This window comes from Astyanax mexicanus, chromosome 3 (assembly GCF_023375975.1).
Source record: "Astyanax mexicanus isolate ESR-SI-001 chromosome 3, AstMex3_surface, whole genome shotgun sequence".
Classification (NCBI taxonomy): Eukaryota; Metazoa; Chordata; class Actinopteri; order Characiformes; family Acestrorhamphidae; genus Astyanax; species Astyanax mexicanus.
In genome coordinates, this window is record NC_064410.1 from 7,386,786 (window position 1) to 7,402,481 (window position 15,696).

Genomic DNA, 15,696 nt, shown 5'->3' on the forward strand with positions numbered 1-15,696 from the left:
CTCTCTCTGTGTGTGTCTGTCCAGAACTTTATTTGCAATGTTCGTTCCTCTTTCATACTTTCGACGTCCTCATACTTCGTCCAATACTTCGTTTTGGGGGACGAAGGTTCCACCATATAGAGAGGATGGAAAACAATAATGGGCTTTGATAGATAGGATGAGTACCTATATTCTGATATTCTGTACTTATTGGAGTTGAAGCGTGGTTAATCTCCAATCGTAGTCAATCTCTGTTTGATCTCTGGGAATCTGGAGAAATTGTACAGATACATCATCATCATCATCATCATCATCAGTCTGTCTGTCAAATCCCATCAGAACAAAAAAAAAAATGTGACACTACTGAACCGCCTCTGGTTTCAGCACTATAATATAATCCAGCTCTATAATAATGATAATAATAATAATAATGTTCCTAGCGCCTCACTCGCCTCACACGTTCGACTCGACGAAGGGCCTCTTTGGTTTGATTGGGGAGGTCGGACCTTGCCGTTCGCCACGGCTCCCCACCTGCCTGTATTCGCTGTCCTGGTAGGCCTGGGCCACCGGCAGCGTCCGAGCCATCTTAACGTCAGGGTAGGTGGGCGCCTGGCTGACGCGTCCCATGTTGTCGGACCTTTCCCGAGCCATGTAGTAGTCATCCTCAGCAAGGTGTCCATTGTGGGCGTTGTTGGTGCGGTTGTAGTAGGCAATATGACCAAGAGCTGAGCCTTGCTGCCCGTAGCCTGTGTTGCCGGGCGACGTGGCTGGACTGCTGACCACTGTGTCCAAGGACGAGATGGCCCAAGCCCGAGAGGAAGAAGAAGAAGGGGCCAGCGATGAAGGTGGCTGCTGATACTGCTGTGTGCGTGCCGTCTTGTCAATGATGCCCATAAAGGGCGTAGACCGCGATCGCACACTTTCACCAGGGTATGTGCCTCCCCCTACCATACTGGGCGGGGAAACAGGTGATGGAGCGTCGCAGTATCCCCCCTCGTAGGCCATCTTCAGTGGGATCTCCATCTGCTGTGCTGATGCTGAGGGCCTGAAGCCTGGGCCTAGGTTAGCAGCAGATCCCACGGCCAGGCCCAGACTGCTGCTAGAGGACGAAAAGCGCAGGCCAACACTTTGCGAGTGCATCAGAGGGCGTGGAGTGGGTAGATGTGGTTTCGGTTCACCACTGGTGGCACTAACCGGACGTCTCAGGCCGTGAGGGTTCTCGGGTGACCCCAGCTGGGCCTGCCTCTCAAGTTCATGGGGAGAAATTGGGTAATAGGCGGCAGACTGGCTGCGACTGATCTGAGGGGTCTGAGCGTAGCGCAGGCCCGGAGCACTGGGCCTGTAGGCAGATGAAGGCCTTTGAAGAAGCTCCTCTTCCATCGCACCAGGATCCATGCTGAGCACCCGTGGATACAGCGCACTCTGCAGAGGAGCAGGGTAACCACTGACCTCCCCAAGCTCATCCATGTCTCCAGGACAGCGGGCACTCATGGAATGAGCCATTTGACTGTAAGCGCTGCTGCCTAGCACGGCACTAGAGTGAACTGAAGCACTTGGCTGATTGGTGCGGACAATCTGAGCCTTGGCTGGCTGCAGCCACTGACCCTGCTGCTGCTGCTGCTGTTGAGGTGGAACATGGGAGGTCTGGAAGGAGCGCTGGCTGCTTATTTTGGAAAGAGGAGATTTAGGACGTCCAGAAAGCTGCTGTTCCTGCTGGTATCGACCTGAACAGACGGCAGACGCTGACTGGGGCCGGTACAGACCCATGCTTTCTGCCGTGGAGGTGGGGCTGGAGCGGTATTGTGGCCCTCCACGGCGTAGAGGGGATGGAGGAGGACTGAAGTGGTAGGAGGAAGAGGAGGAGGAGGATGAGGCTTGATGCGCTGGGGATGTATGAGGTGGGCTTGGGCGATAATGAGAGCTTTGGTGGGTGGGAGAGAGGGAAGGAGAGGTGGACTGATAGCCCTGGCGGGTTGGGGAGGACATAGAGGGGGGAGTGGGGCGGAGTTCGAAGGCCTGGCCCATTGAGGGTGGTCCAGAGAGGTAGGGGGAGTCCCGGTGGCTGGGGGACGGAGGCATGATGTTCTGAATTACAGTTAAGCCTGAGGGACTGGAACGAGGCTCAGCTGTTACACCTAGTGGCAGACCGTCCAAATCCCGCTCTAGGTAATCCTCGTCCTCCTCGAACAAGTCCTGCACGGGCTCCATGTCTGAGAGGCGGGGCTCCAGCGGGGGAGGCGGGGCCATGGGAGGTTCTCGTTCGTGGGGAGGTGGAGGAGAAGGGGGTGGATCCAGCTCCTGTTGCTCAGCGACCTGGCGACACTCTTCCTCCACGCGTTGCAGCAGGCGCTGGATCTCGCGGTTGTTGGGGCAGAGGCGAATGGCTTCACTCAGGTCCTCCAGGGCTGCGTGGAATTGCCTATAAAAGAGAAAAAGAGGAGCGAGAGACACAAAGAAAGGGAGAGAGAGAGAACAATGTGTTATATGTGCCTTGGGGATCGATAAGAACAAACTAACAAGACACTTACTTGGAGGATGCTTGTATAAAAATGATTAAGAGCCGAGTACAGCCCAAACAGATTAGCGTCCAAACAAAACAACTGCTGCTGCAGCAGCGAGTACTTTGAGAGAGAGAGTGTGTTTGTGTGTGTGTGCTATTAATCAAAATAATATGAAACTGTAGAGAAAAAAAAGAAAGTCTGATAAAAAAATAGAACCAGATGTAGGAGATGAAAAGAAGAAGTTTGCAAGGGAACATAAAACATAAAATAAGTTGATGTATGAAAAATGAGCCTCAAATTAAGCCTAATCCTTGCAGTGCACTCTGTAGAGACTAAATGGCTGAGCCTCTATGCTTTTTTGTAAGCTCTCACTCCAGTACCAAAACCAGAAATGTGGATAAAGTGTTGGCATTTTAAGGCCCCGCCTCCCTGCCAGTTGGTTGCTACGTTTACCTGCTGCTGCGCTTGGCGCGGGCTCGTGCGTAATAGGCCTCATAGGATTTGGGTTTCAACTCTAGAGCCCTGGAGGCAAACTCCTCCGCCATGCCAAAGTCCTGCAAGCAACAACAGGGCCAACAGTCATACACAGAGCCATACATGGAGGAACATGGAGCCAGTCACACACATACACACATTCATACGCAAATCTGTGACACATTGATTAAAATACAAAAGTTTCTTTTTTTGTTATTTTAAAGCCACAATGAATACATATAAATCAATGAGTCAATGCTGAAATCAGATACACGACCGCTGTTGAATCTATGCTTTATTATAACTAAAAATGATAGATAAAAATAAAAGCCAATGATGCCGCTAAAAAGACGTTATACAAATTCTTATTATAAAGTGATTATAACATATATTTAAAGTGAATGCTCAGACCTCTAGGCTACTCTCAAACAGCTCAAATCTAAAAAAAAAAGTTACTATAAAATTATTGTTGCATGAAAGCCTTGTATTTCAGCATTTATCTCAGCAGTTGTTCCTAATATTGAGTCCAGAGGGGATTAAGAACTAAAACTTATTGTTAATAAATATTTAATAAATAAATATTGTTTATAATTCAAATTTATTTAAGATACATAATTTAATCCCTTTAAAACTAAAATAACAATATTAACAATATTAAACCTAAAATAACAATATTTTGTACTTAAAAATCTAAGTACAAAAATCATGGTTAGCAGCAGCACTAGCCAGTCCCGGTTAGCAGCGCTAGTCAGCCACAGTTAGCAGCAGCATTAGCCAGTCCCGGTTAGCAGCGCTAGTCAGCCACAGTTAGCAGCAGCATTAGCCAGTCCCGGTTAGCAGCGCTAGTCAGCCAAAGTTAGCAGCAGCACTAGCCAGTCCCGGTTAGCAGCGCTAGTCAGCCACAGTTAGCAGCAGCATTAGTCAGTCCCGGTTAGCAGCGCTAGTCAGCCACAGTTAGCAGCAGCACTAGCCAGTCCCAGTTAGCAGCGCTAGTCAGCCACAGTTAGCAGCAGCACTAGCCAGTCCCGGTTAGCAGCGCTAGTCAGCCACAGTTAGCAGCAGCACTAGCCAGTCCCGGTTAGCAGCGCTAGTCAGCCACAGTTAGCAGCAGCACTAGCCAGTCCCGGTTAGCAGCGCTAGTCAGCCACAGTTAGCAGCAGCACTAGCCAGTCCCGGTTAGCAGCGCTAGTCAGCCACAGTTAGCAGCAGCATTAGCCACTCCCGGTTAGCAGCAGCACTAGCCAGCCTTGGTTAGCATTGTGTATCAGCGCTACACTTAGAAACTCTGAGTGTTGTGGTTTAGCTAGCGGTTTATTCCACGTGGCTTGTATTAACACTCTAAACGTGCAGGCTACAGTGCGATTTACTCACCTCTAAACGGCAAAAGAGCTAGCGCTGCGGTTAGCGCCTAATGCTAATGCTGCTGCTCCAGCCTCAGCACTGGAGAAACTAAACTGAAACTCCTGTATAACTCTGTACATCAGTGGAGTGGCTTTACTGCTTCTTAATACTTGACTGGTAGAATTCATACATGAGGCATATTTTTGGGAAAAGTAAATTATTCTAAATGCCCCTTATAGTCCGAAAGAAAATACGGTACATATCTCTATACATTTTCCACCCAACATGTTAAATAAAGCAAATAAACAGTAACAGTGTATTAAAACGTGCAGAATTTGCTTCTCTGTAGAGGATTCGTATTTACTGTTACATTTAACTTGACTAGGAGTGTCTTAACATTCATATATAACTGTACAACAACCCAACATACAAATGTGGAAATGTGAGTCACACACTCATACACACTCATATAATAGACAGAGAATAAACACACACACACACAAACACACACACACACATATATACAGGTATACGCTCTACCGGGACAGCTGGACAACATCAGATTTCTTAAACTCTACTAAATATATACTCTCAGATTAAACTCAACATCAGAATCAGACCCTCTTCTTTACTTAAAGAGCTGAAACAGTCATGAACTGGCGAATCAAAGCAAAGCGAGGGTGAGGAAGATGAGGAGTGATGATGTTCATCTGGAGGGCCTCAGATCAGCGGATGAGACTCTGAATGCACTGTGAAATGAAATGGGCAGTGCTGGTTCTTATTGTTGTCTTATGATTGGCTGAACCTTGATGTCCGTAAACCTATGGAATGTAGTTGATAAACACACCCATAAAAACAAAAACTGAATTCTGTATCAGTTCATTATTGAAGTGTTTAGAATTAATTCCAAAATCACTGTGCTGTTCTTCAGATAATCTTCTGACTGCATGGGGTGTAGCCTGGCAGCTGTGGTCCACTGTTAATGTGTGTGTGTGTGTGTGTGTGTGTAAAATTGTACAGGGCTGTGGGGCTTCTGGGTGGGTTACTGACAGTCAGCCATGTATCTTTTTAAAACACTAGAGATAATAGATAAATACAGTAGTTTCTAATATCCTGTATTCATTTACAGGTGCCTCTCAAAAAACTCTAATATCAAAGAAAAATTACTTTATTTTAGTAGTTCAGTTTAAAATGTAAAAACTCATATATTATATAGATGTATTACACACAGAGTGATCTATTTTAAGTTTTTATTTCTTTTATGAAAAAACTAAAATCGGTGTCTCAGAAAATTAGAATATTATAGAAGCCCAATTGGTACTTTTGGCAGTACTGTGGGCAGTGTGCCAAGTCCTGCTAGAAAATGAAATCCGAATCTCCATAAAAGTTGTCAGCAGAGGGAAGCATGACATTTTTTGGGATTAGTCCTGGATTAATCTGGGTTTTAATGGAGAATCTGCTGTAATCTAATGTCCGTACATATAAACAGTGACAGAGACCCCAGAGTTTACAGCCAGCTCCACAAGAGCAAAGAGACAGAGCAGAGGAACAGGAGGAGAGAGAGAGAGAGAGAGAAAAACAGAAAGTTGGTGAGAAAAAAAACAGAAAGACAGAGAGAGGAATAGTGAACAGTATAGAGAATAAGAGAAAGAAAAAAAAGAGATCGAGACAAAGAAAGATACCAAATGAGAACAAAACAGAGAGAAAGGGAGTGTGTGAAATTAAAGAACGAGAGAGAGAGAGAGAGAAAACAAAGACAACAGAGAGAGAAAAACAAAGAAACAGAAACAAAGTGAGAGAATGAGAAATAGAAGGAGCTGAATGAGTGACCGAGTGAGTGTGTGAAAGTGAAAAACAAAAATGAGAGTGTGAGAGAGGGGACGAGAACAACGAGAAACAAAAATGAAGAGAGTGAGAGAATGAGTGAGAAAAACTGAAAAGAGAGAGAAATCAAATAAGAAAAATAAGAAACAGAAATGGAGAGAGTGAGAGAATGAGAACTAGAGATTGAGTGAGTGAAAAAAAACTGAAAAAACAAGGTAAAAGAGAAACAGAAATGGAGAGAGTGAGAGAATAAGAAATAGAAAGAAATTAAGTCAGTGAGTAAAAAAAAAAACAAAGAGAGAAAGCAAAAGAGAAACAATGAGAAACAGAAATGGAGTGAGGGAATGAAATAGAAAGAGATTGAATAAGTGAGTGAACGAGTAAGTGAGAAAAACAGAAAAAGAGAGAGAAAAACAATAAAAAACAGAAAAGATGAGAAAACGAGAATCAGAAATAGAGAGAGATTAACTAAATAAGTAAGTGAGAAACTAAGAAGAAATAAAACAGAAAACAGAAACAATGAGAAACAGAGAAAAACAGAAGAGAGAAAGAGAAAAAGAGAGACGAGCAGACGGATACTAACGTTCATTTTCCGGCGGCAGCGAGACAGGTTGAGCAGCAGGGAGACTTTGAGCTCTCTGAAGGTTTTAAGGTCCTCAGTAAAGCCCTCCCGCGGAAACTTCTTCAGAGCGTACTGATACCTCTGAGCCGCCTCCTTCACCTTCCCCTTCTGTTAGAGCACAGCGACACATCAGACACTACACTCTACACACTCTGATCATTTCAGAATCATGTCTATTTGGGCAGATAGCAGCTTAAAGCAACATTACACAGCATTTTAATGTAAAATATCAGTTTTAGAATCATGTTGATGCTCCACTGACTGCACTGGGAAAATGGAACTTTGATGGAGCTGCATGATAATTCAAATCAAACACTCATTAATAAAGCATAACACAGCCTGCACAGTTGCTGCAAATCTCAAAATGTATTTAGATCTGTTGCAACAAGTCAAGGAAATCAATCAATCAATTGCCTAAAACTGGGTAGTGGCTGGGTAGTAAAATACCGACCGAAATGTCTCAGTACTACTATTGAAGTACTGAAAGGTCTAAAAAACGTTGGCGCCTATTTTCTATATTTTGCATGAAGTGTGCATAAACGCGCCAAATGCGGAAATAGCGCACAGAGAAGATGCACACAAACCCTCTCTCTCTCTCACTCGCGCTCTCTCACTCTCAGTAGTGCTGTCTCTCACTCTCACTTGCTCTGTTTCTTGCTCTCACTTGCGCTATCTCTCGCTCTTACTTGCGCTGTGTCTTGCTTTCACCCATGCTGTCTCTCATCACTCGTGCTCTCTCTCGCTCTTACTTGCTCTGTTTCTTGCTCTCACTCGTGCTCTCTCTCGCTCTTACTTGCGCTGTCTCTCATCACTCGTGCTCTCTCTCGCTCTTACTTGCTCTGTTTCTTGCTCTCACTCGTGCTCTCTCTCGCTCTTACTTGCTCTGTTTCTTGCTCTCACTCGTGCTCTCTCTCGCTCTTACTTGCGCTGTCTCTCATCACTCGTGCTGTCTCTCGCTCTCACTTTTGTTGTCTCTTGTTTTCTCGCACTGTCTCTCGCTGTCTCTTGCTCTCACTTACCCTATCTTTCGCTCACTCACGCTATCTCTGGCTCACTTGCGCTGTCTCTCGCTCTCTCAAAAATGTAAATTGTTTCGGAAATTATTTAGCAAACAAAAAAGTGTTAAACAAACCAGAATGTGTTTTATAATGTAGATTCTTCAAAATAGCACCACTTGCTTAGATGACATTTTTTTATATCTTTTCTGGATTTTCTCAGTCAGCTTTATGAGGTAGAGTCACTTGGAATTCAGGCTTTTAGTTAACAGCTGTGCTGAACTCATCAAGAGTTAATTACTTGAATTTCCTGTCTCTTAATGTTAGTTTGAGAGCATCAGTTGTAAAGCTGTGAAGAGGTAGAGTTACCGGTATACAGTGAATAGCTCTATTTGAGTAATGTTCTAATTACTCCATATTATGGCAAGAACTACTCAACTAAGTAAAAAAAAAGGTCATTTGTGCAGTCACAAAGACAAATAAAAAAGTCAAATAAAAAGAAAAAAAAATATTTGATAAAACTGGCTCTCATCAGGACCAGCCCAGGAAACAGCAAGAACAGCAAGAGTTACCTCTGTTGCACAGGATAAATTCACCAGTCTCAGAAACCAGCCTCAGAAAGCGCACCCGAGATTAAAACACCTAAATGCTTCACAGAGTATTTTGGTTTGTTTAACACTTTTAAGTTACTACATGATGTTTCTTCACAGTCTGGATGACTTCACTATTCATTTACAGTGTAGGAACGAAAAATAAAAACACTGAATGAGAAATATGTGTCCAAACCTTTGACTGGTCCTTTATATATATATATATATATATATATATATATATATAAACCTCCTAGTCATAACACTGGAGAGGAACTGACCTTGTAGAACCCGTCTCCTTCCTCGATCAGCTTGCTCAAGAGGACGATCATGATGTCCGGCTTGGAGGTGGCCATTGCCCACGTCGCTGGACCTGTGCCCAACAGGACGTGTGGTGAGTTACACAATGTACAACAGCGACCCACAAATCACAAGCAGACACCGTGAGAACAAGGCTTACTATGAAAGCCCCTGAGAAAGAAGCTGCAGCTTTTTATACACAGCTATGTTATATACCGTATGGTTCTTTGTTCTTCAAGACACTGAATGCTAATGGTTCTCAGTTCCTGTCCTGAGACCCTCTGGCCTAAAGGGACTCTGGCGCTCCAGGATCAGGAAGAGAGAACTGGTGCGTTATGCCCCTATTAGACGAAGGCTGGTGTATGCCTTGGACCATGCATGTAATATACTGACACCAACCTTGAGGAACAGTTCTATTACAGTGACGTGAAAAAGTATTTCTTTTGTTTTTGCTTTTTTGTCATACTGATATTTTTCTGATTATCAAACAAACCTCATCATCAGACAAAGAAAATCTCTGTGGAGGAGTTTTGGTCCACTCTTCTTTGCAGAATTGCTTTAATTCAGCCACATTGGAGGATTTTCGAGCATTTAAGAAACAGCGTCTCAATCAGCCTTTCACTAGGCCTCTCCAAAACCTTTATTCAGAGGTGAACTTTTCCTTTTGTGCGCTCTGGATCATTGTCCTGCTGCATAGCCCAAGTACGCCTGAGCTTGAGGTGGCTAGATATTCTCCTGCAGGATTGTCTGGTAAACAGCAGAATTCCTGCTTCCATCTATTACAGCAACTTGTCCAGACCCTGAAGCAGCAAAGCAGCCCCTGACCAACACACTACCACCACCATGTTTTACATTCAGTATGATGTTCTTTTTTTGAAATTATGTGTCAGTTTTATGTCACAGTCAGATGTCACGGGACAAACACCTTCAAAAAAGTTCACCTTTTGTCACGTAAGTCCAAAGAATATTTACCCAAAGTCCTGGAGATCATCAAGATGTTTTTTTGGTAAATGTTACATGGGCTGTTGTGTTTTTTTTTTTTGTTCAGCAGTGTTTTCTGCCTTGGAGAACATTTTTGCCCAGTCAATTTCTTACTATTACTGAGGCAAGTAAGAGCTGCAGTTCTTTAAATGTTGTTCTGGGTTCTTTTCTGACCTCCTGGATGAGTTGTCCATGCCCTTTTGGAACAATTTCGATCAGCCTGCCCCTCCTGGAAAGGTTCACCAGTGTTCTATGTTTTCTCTATTAGTGAATAATATCTCTCACTGTGATTCTCTGGATTCCCAAAGCTTTAGAAATGACTTTGAACCTTTTCCAGACTGATAGGTGATCAATGACTTGGTTTTTTTCATCTGTTGTTGATTTTTTTTTTTCAGATTGAGGACATAATGTGTTGCTTTTTGAGATCTTTTAGCTGCTTCATGTTGTCAGACAGGTTCTATTTAAGTGGTTTCTTGATTCTACAGGTCTGGTAGTAATCAGGCCTGGTTGTGGTTAGTAGTGAAATTGAACACAGCTTTTTAAAAAGTGTAATTAATTACAAAACATTTTTTAACACTTAAAAAAAGGGATAGTTTTGTTCCCTTAATAAATGAAATCGTCATTTAAAAAGTGCTTTTTATATTTACTGTATTTGTGTGATATTAAAGTTTGTTTGATAATCAGAATAATGTAAGTATAACAAAAATACAAAAACAATATGGCAAATACTTTTTCACACCACTGTAAGTAAGTTCAACACGACACTTCCTGAAGTTCACTGACGACAAACACACGCTCAGGCTCACGACACTCCTGATGTCCATGATATAAACAGCCAAAAAAACAAAAAAAATACAGATTATGGTTACACTTCCTCAGCAGTGCCTTGGTAAGAGGTCCAGGGTTCCAGGGCTCAGAGAGAACATTTCTAGGTTCTAGGTTCTAGTAACCTGAGGTTCAGAGGAGGTTCAGGATTTGATATGGGATTGACTGAAGCTCTGGATTAGTACAGCAGCTGGTTTAGTAAAAAGCAGAAAGCACTGCAGGCCATGCATACACTGGGCTGTGGGGTTAATAGAAGCTTATGGTAATAATTCCACACTTTCCCCAAACTTTCTTGAATGTAGTCTATCAGCCAACACAAGTTTGGTGGCTAATATACTGTACATTTGCTTCTTTAGTTCTGCACTGCAACTCTTATCTTTAAACACATTTAAAAATCATCTCAAAACATTGTTTGGTCAACAAATAATACAAATAAAACAAGTTTATATTCATAAAGTTTTAAGAGCTCAGGAATCAATATGTGATGAAATAACCCTGGTGGGTTTTAATCACAGTTTTTTTCATGCATCTTGGCATCATGTTCTCCTCCACCAGTCTTACACACTGCTTTTGGATAACTTTATGCCACGTCTGTTGCAAAAATTCAAGCAGTTCAGTTTGGTTTGATGGCTTGTGATCATCCATCTTCCTCTTGATTATATTGCAGAGGTTTTTACACCGTGTATTTCACTACAACGTACTGATACCGGTGGTTTAGAAGAACGTTTAACTAAACTAAGTTGAGTTAACTCAAAAAATGACCTGTAATCACTAGTTCTTTAGTCCTTTAATATGAATATGAATGTGTGAGTAAGAAGAACTTTTGACTAAGATACATTGAGCTAACTCAAACAAATACCATGTAATCACTTCCTGCTTCATTTTTTTATGTTTTTCTTTTTTTTTTATTGAATCACAAACTGATAAGAAGAATAAAAGGTGTGAGTTATCAAAACTTTCGACTATACTAAATTGAATTAACTCAAAAATATTAAACTGGCCTCGCAGTGCAGTTTAAGAGTCTTAAATCCACTGGTGGGATATAAGCTACCATTACATTAGTTTCAATAGTACAATACTACATACCAGATGCCAAATCTGATTGGCTGATGGTCTATGTTCAGATAAAGGAGGGGAAAGTGTGTTAATGTGCTTCAAACCCAGCAGCAGCAGCAGCAGTGTTCATCCAGTGTTTAGTCAGACAGACATGCTCTCATGCATGGTGGGGCTGATGGAGAAGGGGGGGCAGGCACTTCAGGGTGGTGTGCTCTTCAGGTGTTTGTCTTTAGTACGGGATTGGTTACCCTTGTCTTAAACCACGCCCCCCAAAAGAGGGCGGTGAGGAATCAGGCTAAAGACTCTGTACAGAGCTTTAACAAAGGCACCAGACTGAGGAGAGCACAGACAGGAAATGAGTGGGTTAAAGATGAACAAAGAGGGGCACGCACACACACACACACACACACACACACACACACACACACACACACACACACAAACACACACACACACACACACACACACAGGTGAGGGGGGGGTTACCTCGAGCCCTGCTGGGGAGGGTCTGACATCCTGCTTACAGAGAAGGGGAGGGAGGGGGAGGGGGGCAGGCAGAGAGAGAGAGATACAGTGAAGGGGAGTGACTGAAGAGCCATAGGGTCTGAGGGCTGGAGCTTAGCATCAACCCAGAGAGAAAAGAGAGAGAGAGGTGTTGACGTAAGAGAGAGCAAGAGGGTGATTAAGTGAGTGAAAGAGTTAAAAAAAAAAAGGAGTGATCGGGTGATGAAATGAGAACATGTGGGAGAGAAAGTAAAGAAAGAAGAGAAATAGAAAAAGGGTGGTGAAGCGAGAGAAAGAGTGGGAGAAAGTGAGTAATATAATGAAGGAGAGAAAGAGTGAGAGGGTGATATAGTGAAAGAAAGAGTGTAGGAAAGTGAGAAATAGAATAAAGGAGAGAAAAGGTAGGAGAAATTGAGAAATAGAGTAAAAGAAAAAGTGTGAGAGGGTGATGAAGTGAAAAAAAGAGTGGGGAAAAAGTGAGAAATAGAATAAAGGGAGAGCGAGAGGGTGAAAAAATTAGAATAAAGGAGAGAAACAATGAAAGGGTGATGAAATGAGAGGAAGATTTGGAGAAAGGCAGAAATAGAATAAAGAAGAAAAAGAGTAAGTGAAAAATGAAGGAGTGGTGGGAGAGAGAAGGCTAGAGCAACAGGAAAAGAAAGAGACAGTGTTAACGAGGGAATGAAAGAGAGATAGTGTGAGAAAAGAATGAGAGTAAAAGTATGAAGGAGAAAGTTTGAGTGTATTGAAGGGAGAGAGTGAAGGAGAGTGCGACAGGAAATGGGGGTTTCAGTGACGGAGGAAAAAGCTAACGGAGAACGTTGTGAGAAAGTTTAGCAATGTTTTGAAAATGTTCCAGGAAGGTAATCCTGTAACGTTACAGAACTAATGTTCCAGGAACGTTATGAAAACTTGTGACATAATTATGGTTTGCATCACAGCGTTATTAGTACAATTCCCACATAACGTCCCCGTCTAGACGAATACAAATATTATGGAAATGTTAATGTAAAATAGTAAAATTCCCAAAAAAACATTTGTGTGTTGGTGTGAGAAAGTAAGTCAGAGAGAGAGAGAGAGATTGAATCATAGAGTGATGGATAAAGAGAGAGAGAGAGAGAGAGAGAGAGAGACAGAGAGGAGGAGTGAGATGAGAAGGAAGAGCAGTGAGCAGCACAGAACCAGGCAGCAAGGTTAGCATTAGCATTAGCAGCAGCTCTCACACATCAGCCTCTCTCTCTTAGTGCAGGCGGGAGGGGCAGTGCAGCGGTTAGTAACACACTGCTGGACACACACACACACACACACACACACACACACACACACACTATACTTCTAATTTCAGCATGGCTGAATGTGATCTCACACACTCAGCTGTACTCCTGCTGTAAGAGAATCACTCAATCGAGATTTTCAGTTTTGCATGTTTATCCAGTATGTATTCCAAAGACAGGCCTGGTTGTGCTTTATGAGAGACTTTCAGATTTGCAAGTTTATCCAGTATGTATTGTAATGACAAGCCTGTTTGTGCTTTAGAAGAGACTTTAGTTTATCCAGTATGTATTCCAATGACAGGTCAGGTTGTACTTTAGTAGATACTTTTAGATTTGCAAGTTTATCCAGTATGTTTTTTTTAATGACAGGCCTGTTTGTGCTTTAGAAGAGACTTTCAGATTCGCATGTTTATCCAGTATGTATTCCAATGACAGGCCTGATTGTGCTTTAAGAGAGGCTTTCAGATGTGCATGTTTATCCAGTATGTATTCTACTGACAGGTCAGGTTGTGCTTTAGGAGAGACATTTAGATTTGATAGTTTATCCAGTATGTTTTTTTAATGACAGGCCTGATTGTGCTTTAAGAGAGGCTTTCAGATGTGCATGTTTATCCAGTATGTATTCTACTGACAGGTCAGGTTGTGCTTTAGGAGAGACATTCAGATTTGCATGTTTATCCAGTATGTATTCCAATGACAGGCCTGATTGTGCTTTAAGAGAGGCTTTCAGGTGTGCATGTTTATCCAGTATGTATTCTAATGACAGGTCAGGTTGGGCTTTAGGAGAGACTTTCAGATTTGCAGGTTTATCCAGTATGTTTTTTTTTTATGACAGGCCTGTTTGTGCTTTAGAAGAGACTTCAGTTTATCCAGTATGTATTCCAATGTGACTTTAGTTTATATAGTATGTATTCCAATGTGGCTTTAGTTTATCCAGTATGTATTCCAATGTGGCTTTAGTTTATCCAGTATGTATTCCAATGTGACTTTAGTTTATCCAGTATGTATTCCAATGACAGGTCAGGTTGTGCTTTAGGAGAGACATTTAGATTTGATAGTTTATCCAGTATGTTTTTTAATGACAGGCCTGATTGTGCTTTAGGAGAGAGTTTCAGATTTGCATGTTTATCCAGTATGTATTATAATGACAGGCCAGATTGTGCCTTAGGAGGGACTTTCAGATTTGCATGTTTACCCAGTATGTATTTTAATAACAGGCCTGGTTGTGCTTTAGAACAGACTTTCAGATTTGCATGTTTATCCAGTATGTATTTCAGTATGTATTCAGTATGTATTTTTTTGTGTCTCACTCACCTATCTTGGCCCCCTTCTTCAGCAGCGCCACCACTACCGACGTGTTTCTGCAGCCCACAGCTCGATCCAGAGGCCGCATGCCGCTATAGTCCACATGCTCAATCATAGCACCATGATCCACCAGAAACTGCACCTATACACACACAATTCATACTGGATTAAAATAATTCCACAGTTATTACTCAGACTTTCAGACATTTAAACACACAGGGAGATTCATACTGGTTAAGATTACTCCACAGTAGTTATCAAAATCAAGTTTTAAAACAAAGGAAGATTCATACTGGATTCAAATTACTCCACAGTAATTATCAAAACCAACTTTTAAATGCAAAGGGAGACTCATACTGGATTAAAATTACTCCACAGTTAATACTTAGACAACAAAGCTTTAAAAGTAAAGGAATATTTATACTGTAATAATATAAATCAGACTACACAGCTTTCAAAATAAAGGGATATTCATACTGGATTAAAATCACTACACAGTATTTTTGAGACCACTAGGATTTTGAGACAAACGGATTTTCAAACTGGACTAAAATCAATTCAGTTACGCTTTGAAAAAGCTTTAAAAAAAAGGGAAATTCATACTGCATTAAAATTACTTCACAGTTATTACTGAGACCACTAAGCTTTGAAGACTAACGGAGATTAGTCTCCACTATTGAAATCACTCCACTATTCGTACTAAGAGTGTAAAATTCATCCTGGATTAAGGAATCCTCCAGAATTTTGATGATAAACTAGACACACCTCAGATTCATACTGGATGGAAAGACTCCACAGTTATTTCTATCAGACTGTAAAAAAAATACACACTAGCAATACCTACTGGATTGCTACTATTAGATCAGGATAGAGATTTTCTCACCACTTCGGAGTCTCCGTAAAAGGCAGCGAGGTCCAGAGGGGTGCGTCCGCTCTTGTCCGCGTGAGCCGTTGCTGCTCCTCTCTCTACCAGCGCACGTACCAGCGGGAGGTGCCCTTTCAGACACGCCCAGCTGAGAGCCGTGAGACCTTCTTTATCCATCAGAGCCAGTGAAGCACCTGTGGGCGGAGTCATAGAGGTCAGAGGGAGATGCATGAGGAAGATTAATGTGGACTGTTTTTAAT

At 42.3% G+C, this 15,696-nt stretch overlaps 1 protein-coding gene across 3 annotated transcripts in view; it reads right to left on the reverse strand.

Moving 5' to 3' along the window:
• Positions 1 to 369: 369 nt before the first annotated feature.
• tanc2a (tetratricopeptide repeat, ankyrin repeat and coiled-coil containing 2a) overlaps positions 370 to 15,696 on the reverse strand; it is a 251,531-nt gene continuing 236,204 nt past the window's right edge. For 2 of the 3 annotated variants that reach the window (XM_049476082.1, XM_049476084.1), the window contains 7 exons: positions 15,455 to 15,630; positions 14,581 to 14,713; positions 11,975 to 12,004; positions 8,608 to 8,699; positions 6,703 to 6,849; positions 2,934 to 3,034; positions 370 to 2,398 (listed from right to left, as the gene is read on the reverse strand). In XM_049476082.1, coding sequence (XP_049332039.1) covers positions 433 to 2,398; positions 2,934 to 3,034; positions 6,703 to 6,849; positions 8,608 to 8,699; positions 11,975 to 12,004; positions 14,581 to 14,713; positions 15,455 to 15,630 — 2,645 coding nt within the window. In that variant the 3' untranslated portion in view covers positions 370 to 432. The remainder of the gene's footprint in view (positions 2,399 to 2,933; positions 3,035 to 6,702; positions 6,850 to 8,607; positions 8,700 to 11,974; positions 12,005 to 14,580; positions 14,714 to 15,454; positions 15,631 to 15,696) is intronic. The other variant, XM_049476083.1, reaches the window with a different exon arrangement.